This window comes from Lycorma delicatula, chromosome 1 (assembly GCF_047948215.1).
Source record: "Lycorma delicatula isolate Av1 chromosome 1, ASM4794821v1, whole genome shotgun sequence".
Lineage (NCBI taxonomy): Eukaryota > Metazoa > Arthropoda > Insecta > Hemiptera > Fulgoridae > Lycorma > Lycorma delicatula.
Genome location: NC_134455.1, coordinates 35,352,929 through 35,371,158, shown reverse-complemented (window position 1 = coordinate 35,371,158; position 18,230 = coordinate 35,352,929). Strand labels below are relative to the sequence as shown.

Sequence of the window (18,230 nt, the reverse complement as noted above, 5' to 3'; positions counted from 1 at the left end):
ATTAATACTATAATTTTTTATTTCTGTTGTCAGAGCTCTTCAAAAGAACTTACTGTGCCAAGAAATGGTCGACCAGTATGATCCTGCACTGATGTTTACCATACCACGACTGGCTATTGTCGCTGGGTTACTAGTCTTTCCTGAGGGTCCATTGTCACTTGATGAAAACCCACACAATATGTCGGAGATGTTTAGACCATTTCGGGTATGCTCTAAAATTCTTCAGCTTAAAAGAGTTTTTACATTCTTTCTTTCTAAATAATTGCTTGTTTATACATATTTGTGTATTTCAACTGCCGTAATATAAGAGGTCTGTTTTGTTGCATTGAGTCTAAATAACTTTATTTGAAAAAACTGCAAATATCATTATAAAACTTTCAATATGTATAGCTTTTATATATTCCTCAAAATATTTGAGGTGCTTAATATCGTTTTACAAACTATTTAAATTCCTTTATCATAGGTAACTATTTTTGTGGTAGAAAAGTTTACCTATACGTTTTTGCTTTTATTGGTGTTGTGCAAGTATGGCCCTAATCCACTGCTTAATTTTTTTTATCTACATTTATATGTAAAACTAGTCGCATCAGGCTCAATTAATAGGTATTATTTTATCCAAAAATAAGTCTCATTGATGTTATAACTCTCAAGAAAGGTTACCACTGACCATATATACTGTGTAAAAAATTTAGGATTTCGCTGGATACAAAACTCATAACAACCTAACTTCACTGTGATCATGTTATGAAAAACTAAGAATCTGGAAGTCATCAGTTAAGTTTGATCAAATCAGAAGTAAATCAGTTAAGTGCCATTACATTTATTGAGCTTATAGGATTCTCAGTTGGAGCACAAAAGTTAAACAGGTCTGTTTCTACTACTGCCAGATCATGCTAGATACATTACTGCCCTAAGATGGTGCCATTACTCCCACTCACCACATGCTGCATTTATAATGTAAGCTGTATTCCTGGTGGCACATTCTATCTTCTAAAGTTTTAGAGGATGTTACATCTCCCCTTAGTTTAGCATCAATTAACAATCTTTGCCAGCCTCCTGATTCTTCTTTTTTTTTTAAGTCTGCTATACAGTAAAGAATAATCTTTCTTAACAGTTCTACATTAAGTCACCATATTACCTGCAAATGTTTTATTTTATTATTTTGTGTAGTTTGTGTCACATTTAATATTTTCATTGCTATCTCTTCATTTTTCCAGTTGTCACACAATTTAAAAACTATGTTGCTCCCAATGCACATTTCCATTGACTTATTTCATTTTTGTTTCGATCCACTTGGGTTATCCAGAAAACAATTAGTTATCTAAAACATATGTGTTACAGTAAATATTGTTTTTACTAGTGGAGCAACTCACTTAATCTGGAGATCTGGATGAATTTTATTCACAGTTCCTTTTTTTTTATATACATGTCACTTTCTTCTCACTTATTTATCCTTGCTTTCCATCTAGGACATTCTCCCTTAGTTTATCCATTTTTTGCCATTGGTAAACTTTTCCTCTTCCAGCTTCAAAATAGTTGACCGGTTTCTGTTTACACCATAATAGTACTTATTTGATGGTTTTACTTAACCGTACATACATAATTCATGTGGGATTGAATGGGTACAAAACCAATGCAAATTTACTCCTAATATATCATGGTACTTTTGTTGCTTGTATCTGGCAACACTGGGATGGCTGATTTGATAAAAGATTATTTGTAGCTAACCGTAATATCTAAACATACCTCATTTGCTAACTTACTTGTACTATGTATGTCATTTAGTACGAGTAACTTGGGCCAACAGCCTGAATCACTTGCTGTGGGGAAATGTAAAACACGTGTTCTAAACAAATAATAGTTAAGGTTTGGTAAGCTCAACTTAAAGTAGTTCTAAAGTTATTGTTTATATATATATTTAATTTCTGTTAAAAAAAAAAATAAGTTAACTTATTTTTGGTTTTGAATAGGGAAAATTTCTTCAAACCTTTCTTTATAATGGATGCTTTTTCTCCATTTGGTTAACGTGCACTAAATGTAGTGTTGGATGAAGCACCAGGTTGGAGAAATTAACAAAATCAGTTAATAGAAGTGATTTTTCATTAAAAAAATTATAAAAAAAAATTGTTTAATATGTAATATGTACAATATTTTTGGATGTATCTCATTTTCTTACTGTTAATTGTTTTCTTTTCTAGACATTATTGGTGAAAATAAGAGAGCTTTTGTGGACTCTTTCTGAGAGTGAGCTGTTAACCTTAGAAAAAATGTTGTGCTCATCTGAAGAATTGATTCAGACAACTCTGAGGTATACAATAATATGACCTATGTATATTATTTTATTAATTATTATTAACATTATTATTTGTTTAAGTTTGACAAATTTCAGTGAGTAGTCACTCTCTATAAAACGTGGGTATATCTATAATGCGTGGGTTTGTTTGTTTTCTGCATGTGCTCAAATTTTTGTTTTAGCTGCTACTAGTGCAGACTGGACCAATGATGATGCGTCAGGCAGCTGCACAAGGTGACTCTCTGACCCTCTCCCGCTAAGAGCAGTCCATTGTCAATTAATTTACAAGTTATTTAATTTAATTTCTAAGTGTAGATTACTTATATTTGTATTTTTTTAACTATTATTATTTATTAATTTTATTAATAAAAGAAAGGGATTATTAGTAAATATATAGTAATAAAAAAAAGGATTCTTTATTTAGCGAGATAGAGTTGGTGCGCATCCAGCTGGTGCATCACGTGGTCCGCTCTGTGCCAGTTGCAGCAGCTGGGCTAGCAACTAACATAGCCTTACACAAACACATACAAGACTAAATTAAGATGGCATCCCCAAGCCAATTCCCTGTTATCAAAATATGGTTAGCGCTAAACATTATATTTCTATTAAAAACGATTAAATTCTATATATACTCACTCCTTAAGTCTATTTTAAATTAAAAAAACACCAAAATGTTCTGAAAAATATTCTCTACACACTAATATTTCTTTTCTTAAAATATTTCTGTAAAATACTTAATATTCTCACAAACATGTGGATACTAACACGTCGAAGGTCCAGGGAGTAGAGCCCTCTGGCTAGACAGTCGGCCAAGCAAAGCGAGCCCTGACCGGGTAGTAATATAATAATTTCCTGGTTTGTTGTAATAATTAATCTTGAAGCAAGTCGTAAGAACACTACATGTGGTTACATAAATTTGGTAATTTATAGTTATAATTTACTATGGTAAATTTAAGATTTTTTTTAGCTAAAATGGAACTGAAGAATAAGAAAATGATGGTTATAGAATTCTTAAATGTTGCTGTTATTGTTCAAGTTCTTTATGAGCATTCTTAATATTTTAACACGTATTATAGGCAGTCTATAATAGTCTAACATACTGCTGTAGCTCATACCATGTCATCTACAATTTCAACATTAATTAGTTTCCATTGTTGGTATTTTGCATCATCGAACTGGGAATTATAAAATTTCACCTAATTTGTGATTGTATTTATCAAAGCAACATGCAGAACTCCTAGGTTCATGTCTTGAAATAAATTGAAATTATTAAACAAGTTTACTAAAATTTCAGTATATAGAAATCAAAATGAAAATTTACTGAAATACTTTAGAAGAGATGGTTTAATTTGTTCCTGCCATGACGTTAAGGGGCTAATGTGAACTGGACATTGAATATGTAATTCATAATTGGCATTTATTTACTGACTAATCAAAAAGAGGCGTAAAGGCAGTGTTGTTGCATAACTAAGTTTTCTTTTATATCAGTAGCACATGCTGCAGGAATGAAAAAACATATGAAAGTATGTTAAAAATTTTAAAAGCTATTAGTATGATCACTCATGGTGAATCATTGCTGACCTAAAAGTGATAGGGCATCTTCTTGGTCTCTTTTTTGTGTTTTATCCATCGTAAGATATTACTTATGAGGATGATACGTATGAAAGTAAATGAAGTGTAGTCTTGTACAGTCTCAGGTCAACCATTCCTGGGATGTGTCGTTACAAAGTACACCAGTATCCATAATCTAATATTCAAATCCGTATAAGAGTAACTGACTTTACTAGGATTTGAACCTTAAAACTCTCAACTTCGATATCAGCTGATTTGTGATGATGATTTCACTTCTAAACCAACCCAGTGGGTTTTCTTCATGGTCCCCAGACTAGATTAACAAAATATATGTGTTTTGGGATATTTGGGCTACAGTTATACATACGCAGTTAAAGACTGGCCAAAAAGAAATCAGTTTACCCCAGGAAAGGAAAATGTCAATATTCCCCTTGTCAAAGCAGATCGTATTATTTTACCATCTCTATACATAAATCTAGGCCTGATGAAGAATTTTGTAAAAGTGTTAGATAAAGATGGAGATGGCTTTCAATATTTAGCTGAGATATTTTCACAATTAAGTGAAACCAGTTTAAAAGAGAGAATATTCATCGGGTCACTAATAAGAAAATTAATTTGTGAAAATGTATTTAACAGCAAACTGAATCCTAAAGAATTAGCAGCATGGAAGTTATTCAAAGATGCCGTTACTGGTTTTCTTGGAAACAAAAAAGCTGAAAACAATGATCGCCTTATAAAAGAACTCTTGGTGAACTACAAAAATTTAGGCTGCAGAATATCATTGAAAATTTATTTTTTAATTTCTGATTTGGACTTTTTCCCTTTTAACTTGGGTGAAACCAGCGACAAACAAGTAAAAAGGTTCCATCAAGATATATTGCAGATGGAATAACATTACCAAGGCAGATGGGATGAATCTGTGCTGTGATTAATGACTAAAAAAAGAAGACTTTTCTGAACACAAAAGGAAAATAAGAAATTAAGGTAAAAGTAAATGTCTGTAAAATAAAAGTAGGAATTTAAATTGTAATTATTATAATTTTTGTATTCTATTATTCAAGAAGTTTCTCAATATTTTAAAGGGTCAGAACTAAAAGTGTGAGGGTAATGAAGAAAAACTGATTTCATTTTAAGATTCAACATAAAAAATTACATTCTAATTCACCTATTTTTGTCTCAGTTTCAAATTATTTATTTTTTTTTTTTTTGTTGACCTGTGTAATTTTTATTTATTTAAATCTAACTGACAATCTCTTACACATATCTTAATTGTATTCAAGGATTTTGACTCAATAGTTGTAACTGTCAAAGATGAATTTTTTTTTAAGTGTTAACCTCATATGATTCTGAACCATTGCTTATTAGAAACATCTTTAAAAAAAAAACAAATAAATGTTCTAATATGTAGATTGAAGCAACTGTCAGTAATCATCATTCTTTAAAAAAAAAATGGCTGACCCTTTACTTAAGATATCTTGAAATGCTTCTGCTTATAAATACATTAATAATGTGAGAGTGGTAATCCTCTAAAAACAGTTTTGTATGTTATAAGAGCTTCATTTTAAAATGTATACTGGTGTTCTGCATAACTTTTCATGTAATGAAACATATGAGAATCTCAATATAAGTATGAGTCACAAGACAAAATAATAACAAAACCCCTTTCTTTTAGTAAATGATTGAAAAGTAAACATTTATTGGCTATGTTGTTATTACAGAATTTGTTACATAATTTCATTATTTAGTAACAAGATATACTGGTGTTCAAGCTGTTAGAAGAAAGCCAGTACTTTAAATCATCCAGGAGATCAATAAGATGATTCAAAACTAAATAATATTTGAGGAAATAAAAATGTTTGTATGATCAGCAAATAGTACAGCATCATTTACTCCAATATTACTGCGAATTCATTGTTAATATTATATAAGTGTAGCCATTTCAGTGCTGCTCTTGATAATAAAATTAAGGTTAACCATAGTCAGTGGTTATCATCATACATGATCAAAATGTCAAAAACTTTCTTTAAGTGCAAAAATGAGTCCACAGCTTTTTTCGTCTAAAAACTTCCAACACCATTGTTTTTTTAATGTTTCTTTCTGTTCTAATGTTTTTAGAAGTTTATCAACAAATATGTAAGGTCAGTTATAAAAATAACCAAACTTTTTGTTTCTTTGTTGCTTAACAGAAATATTTTGAGATATGCAGTTGACAACATCACAGGATGATGCTACAGAGCATAGGAACTAACAAACAATCCCTATCGCCAGTATTTGTGTAAAACAGTTAGTTTTTGCACAGTGTTCATTTAAAGTAAGCATTGTTTGGTGCCTTCAATGATTTTTGCAATAAGTGAGTTACGTGACTGAAAGTTGCATTGAAGGTTTATGTTAAGCTTGTAAAAAATTTTATTGAAAAACACAAAATGATTCAAGAGGTTTATATGCCCCATATTGGTCCAAGAGAATGATTTGGTGAGGTCAAATCGACTTTTAACACTTAGAAAGTTAGCAGAAGAGATGGAGATTGGGTGGGTTCATGTCAAAACCCTTACTAAAAATTAAAATTCATTTATGTTTTTAATCAGACTTCATAGTTAATATCTTTCAATACAGAATTTATTTTTCTGTAAACCCAACTAACCAGAAGATAGCGTTCAGATATAATCAATACCACCTTGGTTAACTGCAATATAACTGTATGTGTATTATTGATTATAATATATGTATTGTAAAAATGTATAACTAATATGTTGTTAATATATAACATTATTAATTTATTTAAATTAAACTTTTTGTAGTTCATATCTCCTCTGTACATAAATTTTAGCTAATCATATATTTTTTCAGCCAAAGTATAGAATTAAAGAACAGACATTACTGTATTAACATGCAGATAACATCTTATACGAAAAATTAAAAATATTAATGTTTTAAATTTAAAAAAAAATTATTGACTGAACAAATATTTGTTCTATAGATGTTAATGTATTAGATTTTATTGGAATGTGTAAATGTAAAGAAAGAAGAAAAATTTTAAAGGAAACATTACTGAAGATTGGCTTATGCCTGAAAGCACTATAATGAGCAAAAAAACAGTAAAGGGAAGAATATTCTTTAATTTTGTACTTTGTGGAGCGGCTGAAAAAATATTATATTATACGATTAGCTAATATATAACTTATATATTATTTTTAAACTAATATCCATTTATAAATATTTTTTTCAATTATTAACTAGTCATTAATTTCTGTTTTACAGTGATGTTGAAATCAGTGAAGAGGAAGAATCTGAATGTGCTGGTGAAACATCTGAATGTGAGACAGTAATGGAAGCAGTACATAAAGACACGACTGGACTGGAGACACAGAGATCGACAGCTGTTTGTTTGTTCACCAATGGACTTCTTAAAACCAATTTAGATGAGAGAATTTCTTTCAGTGCACAACATACATACACTTCTTCATCTGTTAAAGAAGAAGATTCAAACAGTTTTAATTCTTATTTAGATTCAGGTTTAGGTACAAACCAGAGTAACAGCGACCCAGACAGTTTATCAGATAAATCACCCGATACTGTAAAAACTAAATCAAATTTAGGCGAGTCAAAATCTTGTGATAGCAATTTAGATGATTCTGTAAAATCTGAGCACTGTCCGTCCAGTAGTAAAAGAAATGAAAAGTCGTCTGTTAATGTGCATTCATCCGATAGTAATTGTGATAATGATACCTCAAAGTGTTCAGATCCATGTAACAACTCCGATCCTGTAACACCTTCACAGTTTCCAGTTCAGACATCAGGTCTTTTAACTTTGAACGGGCAATGGACGTTACCGGTTATATCATGTTCATGTTCGCATACTGTTTTAATTAATGATGAAACTAGTATGACACATCAAGGTTTGATGAACAGAGGTTTGCCGCTGGATGACGGTACATTTAGTGTACCGTGTTCTACTAATTCTGTTATGTGTGATGAGTGTTTACACCGTATGAACTTGAGTGAGAATAATTCGGACAATATTGATGATGTTAGATGGCAGAGTGATGTTCCAGGAACTTCTGTTGTATCAGAACAAGGTTTAATTTATAGAGAAAGGACTGTTAGTATTGTCGATTCATCGGATACTACCAATATGATATTGCAGAATGGTGTAGGGAATTCAGTTGTGTCTAGTGATAAATTAATAAATAGTGATAAAGTTAATGCTTTGCATAATTCTGTTATGCGAAGTAAATCCACTAAGTTCAGTGATGATTCGTGGACAAAAAATAATAAGAATACTCGAGGTGAACCTTCTGTAGATTTTCAAGTGCGGTATGCAGATAACTGGCAAGCACTTCACAAATCTTCTGAACTTTCTAATGACGGACTACCTTCAAAATTCAGGTAAGTTTCATATTTTAAACATTTATGCAATATGAAGGAAACATAACATCCATATTGTAGTTAAAACTTACTAACTATTTTTTTACAAGTTGAATCACATTTTTAACGTAAATATTTTTATTCTTAAAATGTTTAGCTACTCTTTTACAGTGTTTTTGCTGTTGTATTTGTACTGTTTGTGTTGTGAGTGATTTTGTATTTATTTGTGGAATAATTTAACTTTCATTATGTGTGGTGATGAAAATTATATCTCTGCTTAATGCCAAAAAATTTTAAAGAAAACTCTAGATTATTTGATATCAAGAAGTAGGATCTGTCATCATTATAATAAAACTTCTTCTATTAAGTCTGGATTTCTCACAAAGTTATATTAAGACAAGTATGTTTACTGTGTACTAAAGTTATTCGTGTAGTAAAGAAATCGTATGTGTACTAAAGAAATTTTAATATTTGTAAATATTAAAATTTCAATTTATGTTGTTCTTGTCACATAGAATCCCCCCCCCCCACCATAGAATCTTGATGAGTTTTATATAAGTTATTGGTTTATTTATCTAATAAAAGTTACAGTTCTATAATAATAATTATTATTAGCTTCTAATGATACTACTACTAATAATAATAATAATAATTTAAAAATCAATATTTGCTTATTGGTCTTTTTGATTTAATCTAAATTTCAACCCTTTGGTATTGATAAGTAATTTTTGTAATTTGTATTATGTTGCAATTGAGAGCATTTAATCTCAGAATGATATTCTTTGACAAAATTTGTTTAGTTTGTCAGATCTTATCTATAATTTTTCCTACTACTGATAGCCAAACCATGGAGAAATAAATAGCTGTTTTTATGTTAAAAAAAGATCGCAGGATACCAATTGTACCACAGTATGTAAGCTGTTTTATAGATCAACATCTATATGTTTTCAATTCCTCTTTTTTTTTATGCTATTTAAACAAAGTTAAAAAATAAAAAAAAGGTTTTTTTTAGTTTTTTGCTTCTAAATTGAAAAGTAATGGAGCAATCATAGTACTTCAATAAGATAAGTTGTAGGCAATTAAAAAACCTTCAAAAGAAGCCCTTGACCAACTTGATTGGTCCATTTTTTACCAAGAAAAACTAAAAAAATCCTTAAGAAAAGCATTTTTTTTAAATTCATAGCTCTGTCAATTTTGAAGCTGTAGCAATAGCACTTTGCAAAATTGTAATCAATGATATAAATTTTACATATGCAAAATTTGGGTGCTATTGGTTAAATAGTTTTTGCACAATTGCATTTTGAATTTTGTATGCACTATTATGTATCTGCCTTACATAGTGTGCATTTTCTCCAGAAATGGTCCAATTGTCTTTTTTAAAAAAGATTCAGAAACAAGATAAAATTTACTACAAATTTTTAATTTACACCATGTCGTTAAATTCATTGAAATAAGTGAAAAATGCATCTAAACATGAGCATATTTGTTCTAGTGGCTGAAAGTAGTCAACCGGTGTGAGGGTACAACAGTGGCAGAGAAGTTGTGTATATAATAATAGAAGCAGTGGCATGCATTTTATGAAAAATTACTATGCATTATCTCAGAAACTATTGAAGCTATTTTAATCATGTTTTTCTTTTTTTGGTAACTAGACCCCTGCAATCTGAATATAGTCAGATTTGATGGAAAACCATAATTAAAGTACATATTCAACTTTCTTGTCACATATGCACAATTAGTACTGTATGCATATTCAATAAACAAAATTATATCTGTAGAATAAAATTCATTTTGTATGTTAATAACAAGTTCTCACAATATACCGAATTATCGTTCGTTTCTGATTGTGCTTTGTACATAAAAATATGAAAAAATTATATTTTTTAAGCATTATTGCACAGCGCGTTAATGTGTACACACATGCACTACTGTAGGCATCTCGCTTGGCGTGTGGAGAGATAAATTTACATGTTACCTGAAAATGAAAAAAGATTATTAAATGAGTACATTTATTAATTACACATTATTGAATGCTTGGCCTGTTGAATAGTTAGTAGACCTGACCTTTCCCTCCATCGGTGTGATGGTTGTTATGTTAGTAATAATTAATGTTTTAAACTGATAAACCTACAGTTAATATTTTACAATAAGCATATTTATCTTATTTTATTGGAAAATGTTGTAGGATTGTGCCTTATATTGTCCAACACATTAATTTAGTCCAATACAATTCTGAAATTCTCTTGATTTTTATAATAAAAATATTTTAAAAAGTAACAGCACACAAATATCACAACTTCAGTACTCCACTCACAGCTTCAGTACTAGTATCCAGATCACCGTCATAAATACTGTTGTCATCTATCTGTATCACTTTCATTATTTTTGTCGAAAGATATTATGAAAGATTCCACTGTGATTTCTAAAATACCTAGTTCGGCTTTATACTTATCTTCACATTGTAAAAATTATGAATTTTTAGTTTCCATTGTTCAAGCCCAGTGAAACTAACTTTACCCATACAAAAATTAACAATGTCTTAATGTATGAAAGTTGCATATGCTTTCCAACCCTTTTTTTTTTACATTGCTCCAGTTCAGTGGGATTTAGTTTGGGGTGATAGGGAAGCAGTCTTTAAAACATCATGGTGATTTTCTTTTACAATCTTGTTAACGGCATATTTCTCACAGCACTTATTGTTTTCCTTGATAATATTATACAACTTCCACTTTCAAGACATTTTGAGGTATTGGAATTTTATTAAACCGAAGCCAGTTTATTATAATTTCCTTTCTAGCATTTGAATTAGCAGCTTTATTAACTTTTACATTGTGATAAGATACATTTTCTATCACAAATACTGAGTTTACAGGTAATTTAGAAGTAATTTATTTTAAACCCATTTAGAGAAGTTAGTCTAGTTTACATCATGGTGGTAATCCCCTATTGTACCACTTGATTTTCAAATCATCAGACATTCTGGTAAAAGTTGCACCATTCCTTCTGCATTCAAAATTATCTTGTCTCCTTTATTAATAGGTTTCTTCAAGCATTCTGCTGTATTAAATTTTTCAACCTACTTTTTTTTTTGCAAATGATTGCTATAGATGTACGTCTCATCTACATAAACTATTGGTCGATTCGTTTTTCTGAATCTAGAAATTTTTTGTAAATACGCAAATCTTTTGTACCGAATATCAAACCTTTCAACCAATTCAGACTTCTTAGATAGCCAGTACATTTAAACCCTACTGCCTTAAGGATTCAATGTAGTGATCGGCTTGAACCATAAAACACATTATCATCTGCAAATGGCAGAATATTCAAGACACTAGTGGCTGCACTAACACATTCTATAATTTTCTTATGGTCAATTATAAACTCACCTTTTTCTGCTTCCTCTTTTCAATTTCACAGGATTCTCTTTTCAGTTTCTACAATTTCACAGGATTGACTATGGAGTAGTTTAATTTCCCCCACTCTTTGAATTCTAAATTTAACTTTCCAACTAAATTATTCAAATATACTGTCGGACAATGTTGATTCACAAAAAAATACACAATTAAAAACAGGACACAAAAAATTAACTGTTATAACTTTACTCAAATAGTATAAAGTGAAAAGGTGAAGAACTTGCAAATCACTGAAGCTGACAGTTGCATAGAACAAATTAAACTGTTTCGTAAGAATTGTAATATGTGATTTTTAGTACGTACATTTGAAGAAATAGACAATAGGAAATGTTTCAACAATGACTTAATTATTATTTCCAAGATTTAATTATCAAGCAAATTTCAGTTTCTGTTATTTTTTATTACCGTGTCTTTAATTTATTTACGACAATGAAACTAAGAATCAAAACAAACGACGTAATTAGTCATTTTACCTGACCAAGTAAACAGCTATTATAGTTGTGATGAATCATAACTAGTTGTTATTTGAAAGTACTATAGATGATAGGCTGGGGGCGAAAGGGAACAGGGACTATGTTGAACGAGCCACATGCCAAGTGGAATGTCTACAACTGTATGTAAGTTATATATGTGAGTACACACATATGTATGAGTATTTCATATTCAACTACTATACACAATGGAAAAAGTCAAGTAGGTACTTTAATTATTGTTTTCCATCAAATCCAACTACAAATTCAGATTGTGCAGTTCGAATTACCCCAAAATGAAAAAAAAATTATTAAAATTGCTTCAATAGTTGCTGAGATAATGCCTTGTAATGTTTGATAAAATGCGCACTACTATTACCATATATACAACTTCTTCACCACTGCTGAACCCCCCCCACTTTTCAATTACTTTCAGCTGCTAGAACAAATATGCTCATGGTTAGGTGCATTTTTCACTTATTTCAATGCATTTTAACGACGTAGTGTAAATTGAAAATTTGTAGTAAATTTTATGCAGTTTTCAAATCTTTTTTAAAAATGTCAGTTGGACCATTTCTGGAGAAAATGCTTACTATGCATGGCAGGTAGGTACATAATAGTGCATATAAAATTCAAAATATAATTGTGAAAAACTATTTATCCGACCACCCAGATTTTTCACAGTCATACTTATATTTATATCATTGACTACAATTTCGCCAAGAGCTAGCTTCAAAATTGACAGAGTTATGAATTTTTGAAAAATACCCTTTTTAAGGATTTTTTTAGTTTTTCTTAGTAAAAAATAGCCCAATCAAGTCATTCAAGGGCTCGTTTTAAAGTTGTTTTAATTGTCTACAACTTCTCTTATTGAAGTAATGTATCCATTACTTTTCAGTTTAGAAGCAAAAAACTAAAAAAAGAAAATGTTTCTTTGTGTTTAAACTTTCTTTAATAACAAAAAAAAAATTAGTGGTTGAAAACATATACATGTTGATCTACAAACCATCTTGCATAATGTGGTATAATTGGTTTCCTCCCTCTCACCCTTTCTCTCCCGTCATCACTATCTCCCTCCCCTCCTCCTTCCATCCTCTCTTTCATTTTTGTTTAGCCTCTGAAACCACCATATTACTTAAGAGGATGAATGTAAATGAAGTGTAGTTTTGTACAGTCTCAGGTTGACCTTTCTTGAGATGTGTAGTTAATTGAAATCCAACCACCAAAGAACACCAGTATCCACCATCTAGTATTGAAATCCCTATAAAAGTAACTGCCTTTACTAGGATTTGAACCTTAGAGAACTCTTGACTGCAAAATCAGCTGATTTGGGATGATGAGTTTACCACTAACAAACTCGGTGAGTTTTATAATTGCTTTCTTGAGATCTTTTAATTTACCTCAAGATCTGCGGCTTGGTGTATAAATGCATTAAATGTTCTGTGATTTTGATGTTGAAATTTTTCAGTGTACTGTTCTTGTCTGATATTTTGATTAAATGAAACTGTAAGTTATTAAAACCATGTTATTAAATTTATTTATTTTTCACACCTTTCCTTTATGTTGATCTAGGACCAGAAATTATTTTTATTAACAAAAACATGAAGGTGTATTTTAAAATCTTTTTACCAAATTTTTTTTTAGTATTTAGTTTTCTCATTATTATCACCAGTTATATCCTTAGGTTTTATTAAGAATGAATTATTATATGTTTTCATTTTTTAATTTATTGAATCATTGTTTCCTACCTGTGTCCTTGCTTAAATTAGACACACTTTGTTACAGTAGCAGTTACAGTAACTTTATTGTCTTAACATTTTTAAACCATTATCAGACATCATTCTACTTTTTTTTTCCATTTAGAGTAGCAAAAAAGTAAATCATGTTTACAAAATATTAGGATTGTTTTATAATACTCAGTTAACAAAACAGTTACTAACAATCTTACTTTAATGTGGCTTGTAATTCAGTCATGTTGATTCAGAAACTGATGGACCAATCCCTTTAAAATGATTAACTGATAATGTAAACCATTTAATACTATTATTACCACATTACTATAACTTTCATTACAATACATGTATATATAAATGTATATAATTGTGTTTTTAACTTTTTGTTGTATTATTTTTAATTATTTTTGTCTCTTTTCATATATGTGTATTAGTTATTTTCATTTTTCAAATCAGCCATGTAAAAGTTTTATTGCATAATTCATAAATACAGTTACATTTTCTTCATGTTTAATTTATAAAAAATTATAAACAATGCTAATAAAGTTTGAGTATATCTAAAATGTAAAGTAAATTTATATTTATGCTTTTAGGTTTTATTATACACTTGCATTTTAATTTGGGATAAGTGTATTATTTTTAAGAAATAACTGTTCTCATTTAACAGAGGAAAATGTCTGTTATACCAATCAACTATCTTAACAATACACGTTATTACTTGTTAGTTACTATTCTTTATATTTATAGTTACACATGTGACTAAAATTAATAAAATTTGTTGTTGGGAAATTTAATTCTATTATTAAATTATTTTTAAATTTTCTTGCACAAATCTCCCATTACAGTAAAGTGAATTTAACTTATATAAAAAAAAGCCGTACTACAGATGTGAGGGTTATACAGAACAAATCTATTTTGTTCTGTCTACACTCAAAGGAGATGATTTGAGCACCTTGTTAAGTATATTACTTCACTCTATAGTTCTAAGCATGATTAACTTATGGTAAACTTTGATACCCAGTGGGCTGCTACCGGAACTCTTTGATTTGATGTCAAAGTGAAAGGCCAAAAAAACCATGAATCCTGACTCGGTCATCCAGTGGTGTGGAGTTGTATGAAGATGTATTATATTATGCATTTAATATATTATTAAGAGAAAAGATGCGTTTTCTGTAATTATTATTATTATTATGAGACTTGATCACATGGTTGTGATTACATGAATGACTGATCAAATAAGGAAATATAATATTATTTTACAAGTAAGTCATTACTGTTGTCAGTAATTGTTAATCATTCATCCAAGGTTACTGCATTGTTGCCTAAATGTTTAATTAGATTGTGTCAGAGACTGCTTAAGAAATTTGGAATTAGGGCTTACCCAGTGTTTAAAATAGTTACTAATTTGTATCTAGGTGACAGCATCTGATACTATCTACATGTTATAGTTTTACTATTTAATATAACGGGCTGATGAATAGTTTTTATTTTAGTTTCTGAAATTAATCCATTTCTTATTATAAAATAGTGATCATTTTCTTGAAACTTATTTCAGAAATTTTTTTTCTATTTGATGATAATTTCAGATTCATAGCAAAAAAATTCATAGCAAATCTACATTTAAATCACTAAAACCTTCTAGAATAAATAAAAGATAAAAAACCATCTAATAAATTTTTAAAAAAACTTTTAAAGCCTTTCAAAATATTAACAAACTGATAACACTAATATTAACACATTTTAAGTGCTATTACTGTACCAGTAAAGGGCTAAATTTTTGTAATTAAAATTATTTTTTTCATGTTTATGCTTACACTGTGGTATTTTATATTAGTACCCTAAATAATTTTTTTTTTCAATTGGATTTTTTGTAATTAGTAGCATTGATAATAAATGATAAATTCCTTAGTAATAAACAAATATTTTTCTTAATAACTACGTGTTACTCAAAAATGAGACAATTTATTGGTTTTTTAATCCTGAAACGTATGAATATTTTTAAACAATATATTCTTATCGGGTAGATCTTTTTAATAATTACAAGTAGCTTGTAGTAGTAATTTTATGACCTTCATCTGAAACAGATTTATTTTCTCATCCGTTAATTAACAGCCAACTGTATTATTTGTAACTGATAACAGACGTAGAGACCAGTTTAGTTTCTGATTCCTTTAAAATAATATTACTCGGTTTTAATTTCTGCATTTATTCCTTGAAAATTTAGAATATTTCCAGGGTAAGTGTATTTATAAAACATTCTTACGTTAAAATTTTATTCGGTGTAAACTTTTTTGCAGTTACTATTGTAATTTATGTTTATTATTATATTACAATAGTACATGTTTCAAGTTCATGTAAATAACCGTCCTTTTTACAGGGATGCACCCAGCAGTCTTTCATCCTCATGTTCAAGCTGTCAGAGTATATGCAGTGTTCCTTCTGACAGGTAAGCCTGTCTTGTTTAATCAGATACCTTTATTCCCATTCTCGTTTTTTTGAATATATTTTTTTCTCTTTACAAGAATGTTTAAAAAACTTTTCTATTTATGAATTTTATTACCATTTTTTAGCATTTTCGGTAGTAAACAGTAGAATATGAGGTCGTATTCTGGCCTTTACTTCTTGACTTAGCCGTTTTATAATCACCTTTTTCTCCGATATTTGAATGAATTTTACGGTCAGCAGATTGTATATTTTAAATTTACTAACAATGTCATTTTGTATGTTCATGATATGTCAAAGGTCAGAAAGTCAATGTCATAACACATTGTTTGAAAGTGCTAGTATACATAAGTTTTATCATGCAAATGCTGATCTTTGAATTTTGTGTATTCCTTACTGTTCTTTGTTTCAGTAAACTAAGAAAGAAATGAAATTAATTGATAAGAATGAGTACAAATGATATATGCTTTAAAAATTTACCGAAGTGGTTGAACTGAACTTACTGATAAAGGCAATGTCTATGTCTACACTTTGTATACTGAAGTAACTGATTAATAAACACTAAACGATAGACCCCCCCATATATTTTTAAATAAAAGAATATTAATTTTTATTAGGAAATTCAGTAGTCAGCCTTACCTTAAACTTGGCAAAAAGGTGATTTATCCAATCAGGTCTTAGCCAAGACTGTTGGAGTTACTAAAAAATCTTTCACTTTAACTGCTTAAATAAGCCCTTTGTGGACCTTCAAAGTTGGTTTCACTAATTGTCTTGCAGAGGACCTTCATATTTCATAAGAATCACATGATGTTTGTTTTAAATTAGCCTTCACTACTTCGGTGTCACACAGCAAATTTTTCATGTTAATATAATCTCAGTTTTAATTGATTCCATCAGTAAAATTCTTTCGTTGCAGAACATTAACAGCCATATTTTTCGATTTGATTGTATCCTCTTGATTTTTTTTTTGCTTGTTATGTAAATGGGTGAAACTTTTCCTTGATTTGAATTTTCAAAAACTTGACTGACCTTATTACACAGGTTGACAAGTCTTTCAAGGTTTTCATCCTCTATTTTAGTGCCTAAGAAATTTTCAGTCTGTGGAATTCTTTATTTTGTTGTATATTAGTATTTTATTTTGTATTTTCTTTGCAATGAACGTATGAAAACAGTCCCTTATCATGATCTTGTAAATGTCATTTTGGAAAATTGAGTATCATTCTTCTTCTCATTGAGCACATCTGCACCCTCAAAATTTCTGGCATGTTTTCAATGGTATCACTCATACAATTATTACCATTAACATGCTACAATCATTATTGCATATTGTTATCACTGTGTCCTTGCAAAATGACTGTAATCAGAGCATACTCTTTACAGATGGAAGTAACAATGGGAGCGCCCATATACATTTATAGCTGCTGTACATTCAATGGAATGGACGGCAAATATGTTTGCAGTGAAATAACATGATTGATAACTACTATACATGCACTATGTTGTGATTTCAAACAGTTTTTTTTTCCAGTAGCCATTGGAAGTCCTTTTTTGCGCTCATATTTACAAGGAATATAAAAGCTAACTGATTTACCAGATATTCAAAGCATCGCCAGCTTCGGTTCTTTTTTCCTAGTAAATTTTTAATCCTTTTATTCGGAAAGAAAAGTTTTTTATATTTATATTAAAATTAAATCGGGTTTTCTGTTTTAAATTTAGTATTGAGTAACAGTTATCATTAAGAATTTTATTTTTAACATTACAACCCTATTAATATCTACATTTAAAAAAAGCATTTTGTAGAATTCTTCAGAATTTTAATATTATTTCAGAAAAAATTAATTTCTAATCTGGTACTTATTATTCCTTACCGGTTCTGATATTACAAAAAGTTGTTAAATAACTTGGAAATTTTCATTAAAAAATAACATAATTGTATTTTTCA

The 18,230-nt window shown here is 29.5% G+C and overlaps 1 protein-coding gene across 2 annotated transcripts in view; it reads left to right on the top strand.

Annotated features, from left to right (window-relative positions):
• Positions 1–18,230, top strand: part of LOC142317494 (lateral signaling target protein 2 homolog) — a 140,039-nt gene that overhangs the window by 106,955 nt on the left and 14,854 nt on the right. Inside the window, exons 5-8 of one of the 2 annotated variants that reach the window (XM_075354059.1) lie at positions 34–205; positions 2,199–2,308; positions 7,124–8,251; positions 16,224–16,292. In XM_075354059.1, coding sequence (XP_075210174.1) covers positions 34–205; positions 2,199–2,308; positions 7,124–8,251; positions 16,224–16,292 — 1,479 coding nt within the window. The remainder of the gene's footprint in view (positions 1–33; positions 206–2,198; positions 2,309–7,123; positions 8,252–16,223; positions 16,293–18,230) is intronic. The other variant, XM_075354063.1, reaches the window with a different exon arrangement.